Raw genomic sequence first — 6933 nt, 5'->3', positions numbered from 1 at the left:
AGGACACTCGTACAAGCTCGACTTGCCCGCTTCTATGAGAGTGCACCCTGTATTCTCATCCGACAAGCTAAGGAGAGACCCCGCAGACCCGCTGCCTGGTCAAGAAGAAGAGCCTCCGCCAGAAGTCAACATAACTAGTGATATCGAATGGGAAGTAGACGAGATCTTGGCCTCCAGACTAAGACGAAAGCAGCTGCAGTACCGAGTGAAGTGGCTGAACATGGACGAAGACCTAGAATGGTACCCGGCGTCCGACTTCAAATACGCTCCTGACAAGCTGATAGCGTATCACATGACTAATCCAAGCAAGCCTGGTCCCCCAGAGGCCCTTCCAGCTTGGAAGAAACAATTCGACGATAGAATTGACAATTATGATCACTTGGATAATGATAATTGGATGGATGCAACGACGAGGACGTCGTTCTTCGGAAGGGGGGGGTAATGTCACGGTTATGGAGTCACGTGCCCGCTACGAAATACTCACGTGACCGCTCGCCTGTATATATGCCCTGCCTTCCGGCGCTTCCTTCCTTTCTTTCCTCTTTACCTTTAGATTCTAAGAGATAGCCGAATCGATACTTCGTCTACGTACTAAGCTTCCCACCGTGCTGTCACATATAAAAAAATAATTTATTAAATTTAAAACTACGCGTTGTAAATAAAAAAAAAAAAATTCGAAAATTTTTTTTTTAAAATATATTTAAAAATAATAATTTAAAATTTTTATTTTTATTTTTTTAAAATTAGCTGTGATGGGTTGAACCCATTCTGTGGCTATGCCCCTAAATGGGCATAGCCGTTACGTGAGCAGACGCTCGGGCCTTGGCGCCCTCACAAAAGGATTTCTCCGGGGAGAATCCTTCTTTCCTTAACTAGTTCTTTTTGTAATACACATAGCTTGTTACTTTGACTCATTGTATCAGCCCGTGACACAACTGTGCTGTCACAATTATTTAATAAATTTAATATTAATTTAATAATTTAATAAAAATTTCGATTATTTTAACGATAAAAAATTAATAAAAACGCATTATAATAAAAAAATTTTCGATAATTTTATTTTAATTAAAATAAAATGCTGTATTTGTCACAGTGCTGGTTTCAGTCCTATCACGTGACAACTCACCGCCTGGCAGAATCCTGTATATAAGCACTCCTGAGAGCTGTCCTCAGCTCTTCACCTTAGTATTCTAAGAATGGATCACCTCTTGCATCTCAACCTGATCTGGTCTGTCACAGTATTTGTGACAGCACGGTGGGAAGCTCAGTACGTAGACGAAGTATCGATTCGGCTATCTCTTAGAATCTAAAGGTAAAGAAGAGAAGGGGAATGAAAGAGGAGAAGATCTAGATATATATATGCCAGGGGAAAGGGATGTCATGTGAGGAGCTAAGCCCCAATAGGCTTAAAGCTAGGGAACGCCACCATTCCCGGCCTGACCTTTGTCGCGGGCGATTAGGCAGGCGATTAGGTCAGGTGACAGGCGATTAGCCAGGCGATCCAGGTGGTCCGTAACAGTATTCACTCACAATATTTAATATCGTACGAATAACAACGTTCCTTAGAAACCTGGTGATTTCTAGCTATCTGACTCTTTCCTTCTTCTTCTTTGCAAATCACCATAAGATCAAACTGAACTAATCTCAACATCTGTGTCCTTCCCAGTGACCTCAGAAGTACTCTTCTCCCCTACCATCTCCAAAGTCTCGAAACTCTCCTCATCTTGCAAACTTTCTCCATAAAGCTCTTTCGGATTAAAACTCCACGCCCCCCTCGGAATCAGCGTAGCCAGCAACAAAACCCCCGCAATGACCATGAACTGCACACCAGCAACATTAAACACCGCCGGCCTCGCATTAATATACCCATCCGGATACCCCTTTGCCGCAACCTTCCCTCTCGCAAAATCGTTCGTATTTGCGGCACTCACGCGATCAATATAGCTACCCAGAACCGAGGAGCAGATAGCGTCGATAACGATGAACGTACAGTATAGGAAAGCCATCACTGCACCCAAAGGAGAGACGTTGTCTGTTTCGTTTTCTTTGCGGTGCAGCAGAGCTTGGATATACGCAATGAGAGAGACCTCCCCAGCTGCCCAGCCAAACGAGATCGGTATAAACGTCGCAGCCACGATCCAAGCATCTGTTACTCTGCCCGTGGGCACCCACCAGAATGGTAGGTACCACGCGATCAGAAGTAATAATGCATTTAATCTCAACCAGGGAATGGGCGTTGGTATCGAATTCGTGAAAACGAAGATGAATAGAGCGCCAAAAAGTTCGCCGAACGTGGAACCGCCGACCATGATTTGTGACCATGCTGAGTTTCCGAGGTAGCGGCGGGCAACTAGGGTAGCGACTGTATCGTCGAGATACCGGTTCGCGTAAAGCGCGAAGCTGTACCCGGGGAGCAGCCAGATGAACTTTCGGGACGTGAGGACTATCTTGGCTCCTACCCAGATAGACTCCCCAAAGAGGTAAAATCCACTAAGAGCCTTGATATATGCTGGCTTTCCAGATAGAAGTGACTTCGGAGGTTTTTTGAACTCGAGAGATGATATGAAGGACCAAGTAATGGAAGCGAGAGTAAAACAGATCGGCGTAATCATGAAAGCCATATTATTCCCGAATTTAGGGATCAGTGCGAGAGCAGTGCAGAAGGCTCCTCCCGTGCCCGCGATCTCGTAGAATATCTCCACGAGAGCGTTCATTCTTCGGAGCTTTTGAATGTCGCCGCCAACAATGTCACGGGGGATGATTCGGCGGATGAGTTCGACCATGCCATATGCTATGCCTGCCACACAGTAGATGGGTATGATACCGTTTGTATTGTATTTTCCGTAGTACGACCAATCGTCGCTTGGGTGTGTTTGGTTCCAGTTTAAGGGCTTTATTCTCCCACCGGTCCCAGCATCGACAATGAGTAGGATAGCACTAAAGAGGCCAAATACGACAATGGCTAGTGATAGGACGGATTTGGTAGGCCAGTGCTTCATTAGAGGTGCGATCAGAATTGAGCCGACGCATTGGAATGCCTGGTTGAGTCCTGTCAAGAGACCAACCTTGAAGAATGTTTGTGGGGCTGTGTTGGAAAGTTTGGCTTCGTTGTCATAGCGGTTTGTGGCAAGAGTGATGATAGAGCCACTGAATGCTTCCAGGCCAAACTTATAGAGCATCATTCCTCCAATATAAATGGCTATATTGCGTTTCTCGAGTGGACTGAAAAGTGCCCATGTTCTAAGAACAGAGTACTTGGAATGAGGACTTGGTTTAGGCATGACTGTCGTTGCCCTCTTGTTAATAGAGTCGATAGTAACGAGTAAATGAGCAATCAAGAAGTTTGTAACATGTCAATTGAAATCTTTCAGGAGTTGGAAATTCTCCTCATGTACTTGAACATCAACAGCATATGAACATGGCTTGAATAAGACTATCACCCCCATCAAGAACCGGCTAAAAGCGAAGCGATGTTGCATAACCCGTCAACTTGCATAGAAAATCAATATAAAATCTCGCTTCCAGACTTTCGATGCAGTAACCCATCAACTTAGGTTACATTTAAGCTTAACTAAGCGAAGAACACCAGGGGAATCATCATTGTACACCACCCAGTCGTCAGGTTCTGATTCGCGATTCCTGAAATGGATGGTAGAGGAGAGTAACATGATTCGCGGGTTGTTATGCCTGCATTGGATCACCTTCCGTAAAGAAGGTGGTTTCGTCCGAACACTTGCATGTCTTATGCAACGTAGATAGAGACAGTGCATTCTTCGGCGTTCATAACCGATCCTGAGAGCCGACAGCCCTCTCTTATGATATCTTGGTGAATAGATGATAAAGGAACCTTTGATTCGCAACAAAGTAAGTATGATTGGGACCTGTTGACATTGTGGTGTGGCATCTGCATTCCAGAAGCTCTTTGGGTATTTCGTGATCCAATATACAACCGCTTCATAGTCAACCGTGTTCAAGACAACGAGCACGCTTTTGAATCACTTCTCCATACTAGAGCTTCGCACAAATACCGATTTTGTCTGCAGCATTCATCAGCTCTTCCGTCAGCTCGATTGTCATAAGCTCCTCTCATATATATGTAATACAACTCTTAGACTACACCTACCACTTTCCATCTCATATATTTTTATACCAATTAAATTAAGATTTCAACAAGTCACCTTTAGTACAAGATTTCAGGGTTTAAATACTAAAGTTAATGAAATGGTACTTACTTAGTATATGCTGGCTAACTAATAACTTCGCCTTCGCTTTCCAGAAACCAAGTATTAAACTCGCTTTTTATCACGTCCTGTCTAAGTGGTGTAACTGGGATTCGGATAGTGATCCCGGCTCATTTTGGGTCGCCGGCATGTGCTCATTTCGAAACGGCAAGGAGAAGTCCATCATAGCCAGTAGCTGTTATCCGCGAAGAAAAGAGGGAAGGGACGATTCCAATACACAATATGCTAAAGCAGAGGAAGAGGGCTTTGTTTTGTTAGATTGGGAGATCAAGCAGATGGGTTTTCGCAGAGTTCGCTGCCTAATTCACTGCTGCGGGGTAAAGTTATCACAGCCCATTTAATCTCTGAACATTTATCAGGAAGGTTCCAGACAAAATTTCGTCCAAACACTCATCAATTTCTCGAGGCATGGCCGCTAGCGTTTACGGCAGGTTCATTATCTCTTGAAAACTAATATGTCGCCATCAGAAACGGCCAGCCTAGTGCTATCGGCAGTAAGCTTTGCCATTCAGCTTTATCACCTGGGCGACCAAATCTCTGCTAGGTTTCACTCCACTAGCCCGGACGACGCTGAGCTGCGCGAGCTGAGTATAGCAATACTGGACGAATCTGACCACTCTAAAGTACTGAGCTCTATTCTGTGTGACAAAGGGAAGTTTGGGCTCACGGACAGCATTTTCGAGTCCCTGGATCAGAACAATAAGAAGATACTGCTCGCAGTCCTTGAACAGCTTTCTGGAGTCTGGACTGAAACCAACGAATTTGCGACAGCCATATTTGAGCGGGCTAAAATAGCGAAACCACAGGTCACTCCCAGTCAACTGGAGAGCGGAGAAAACAATGATTTATTACCTCTAAGACATCGCGCTGAAGCGGAGCGGCTAAAACGACAGCTCGAAATTGCAACCAACTTGAACCGACGTTTGGAAAGACGTATACAAACTTTCAGCTGGCTCTATAGTGTTGATGGAGCGTCTCCTGCACAGAGTATTGACAGACTGGATAAAATCGCAAAAGACAGCCATGCACAAAGACTTGGCTGGAGCCGACCCGCAGAGTTACGGCAATTAGTATTGGGCCTCAGAAATCCAAATATTGATCGGACGTCGCTTCCCATTCCACAGGCTCTTGAAATAGACGGAGCATGTATCTCAGGCTTAGGAACGCTACGCGATGGCGATTTATCTGGGATGATGGATCGACGAAAGGTCTTGGTCGAGTTCTTGCCTTCTTTTCAAATGTCTGGAGACACTTCGCAAGAGGCAACAAAAAAAGGGTTAAAGAGCTAGTTGCTTTTTTAAATCTTTCGAAAAATGAAGAGTTCCGTATACCTAGAGCAAAGGGGTTCTACAACGACCAAAGAAACGGCAGATTTGGTATCGTTTTCGATATTGCCAGCTTCAGCCAGTCTCGACAGATCGAAGTCGTGACACTCCACCAAGTCTTTGAAAGGTTCGGAAGAAACTCAGGCCAGGATAAGCAAACTTATAATCGGCCTTCACTCGACGATCGATTTCGGCTTGCTCACGCCTTAGCACTTGCAATAAGTAGATTTCAATCCGTCGGCTGGTTCCACGAGGGCATACGAAGCGAGAACATTGTATTTGTGGCACCAACATCGTTGCAAACACAAGTATCATATCCCAACCCCTAAATCTTTGGATATGGGTCTTCTCGACCCGACAAAGCAGAGTCGGTACCGTTGTTCGACGCAAGTCCAATACGAAACCTTTATCGTTATCCTGACCGCTGGGGGCCTAATCCAGCATTATGGTCCATTGGGATACATGATATATATTCACTGGGAGTGTTGCTGCTCGAGATTGCCGTGTGGTCACCAGTAGACGATTTAGTGAAACCATCCTCGAAAGTTCATGGAGCATCCGCCAGGGAGGTACAAGAGGAACTCATATCCTTGTCACGTCACCACAAAGTAGCCTGGCATGTGGGAATCCGATTTGCACGGGTCATTGAGATGTGTTTGGCGGGAACTAGTGCAGCGTTTGGAGTAGCGGTTGGACAGGAAGGCAGAGAGAACTTGATACTACAATGGGCGTTCCAAAGAGAGGTAGTGGATGTATTGAAAAAGATACTGGATGCTTTAACAGTTGAGACGGCAGAGGCTAGCTTGTACGTTCAATAACGCAGCAAGTAGTTTTTGCAGTGCGAATTGTGGTCCATTCGTTTGCTTCAGACCTTTTCTCTTTAGCTAGAAGACGAAGTAAGCTGAGGAAACATATTTACTAGATCAAAATGGCTAGAGAACTGACAAAAGGTGGCTGATATTGAAGCAGCTGAATATTTTGGAATTCTGATGACCTAGTCAGGTCCGAGTGCAATAAATTCCTGTCTTAGTAACAGATGGTACTTTATAATGGTGAATGTTTCGTATTTCGGATACATTCAGAGTCGTGATGCTCAAGGACCTAGACAACACATTCAAACCACAACAGATCTTTTGATAAACAATTCATCAATCCTTCAAGCTTCTCATCGGACTAAATGAAGGCTTCTATCACAAATCGGAACAATTATACTTGCAAAGCAATGCCCAATTTTTTAACGCAAGCTATTCACACCGCGGTACGTTAAATAATCTTTTTCAAGTTAGACTCATTGATCTGACAAACTCCAGAACTTCCAATGAAAGCCGAAATGAAGAGCGCCTATTGCCTAGCTGCACGTGATAGCT

General features: G+C 44.7%; 2 protein-coding genes across 2 annotated transcripts; one reads left to right on the top strand and one right to left on the bottom strand.

Annotated features, from left to right (window-relative positions):
- Positions 1 to 1595: 1595 nt before the first annotated feature.
- On the bottom strand, positions 1596 to 3281 carry LY89DRAFT_788539 (uncharacterized protein; the record flags this gene model as incomplete). The annotated part of the gene is made up of 1 exon (XM_018223179.1): positions 1596 to 3281. The coding sequence occupies one exon, from the start codon at positions 3279 to 3281 to the stop codon at positions 1629 to 1631; it is 1653 nt and encodes a 550-aa protein (XP_018063501.1). The 3' UTR covers positions 1596 to 1628.
- Positions 3282 to 4696: 1415 nt separating this feature from the next.
- LY89DRAFT_676507 (uncharacterized protein) lies at positions 4697 to 5530 on the top strand (the record flags this gene model as incomplete). The annotated part of the gene is made up of 1 exon (XM_018213593.1): positions 4697 to 5530. One exon carries the CDS (start codon positions 4697 to 4699, stop codon positions 5528 to 5530), a length of 834 nt encoding a protein of 277 aa, XP_018063500.1.
- Positions 5531 to 6933: the final 1403 nt, after the last annotated feature.

This window comes from Mollisia scopiformis, assembly GCF_001500285.1.
Source record: "Mollisia scopiformis unplaced genomic scaffold LY89scaffold_30, whole genome shotgun sequence".
NCBI classification, from domain to species: Eukaryota; Fungi; Ascomycota; class Leotiomycetes; order Helotiales; family Mollisiaceae; genus Mollisia; species Mollisia scopiformis.
Note: the sequence above shows the minus strand (reverse complement) of the source record. Positions and strands in the feature narration are given on the sequence as shown.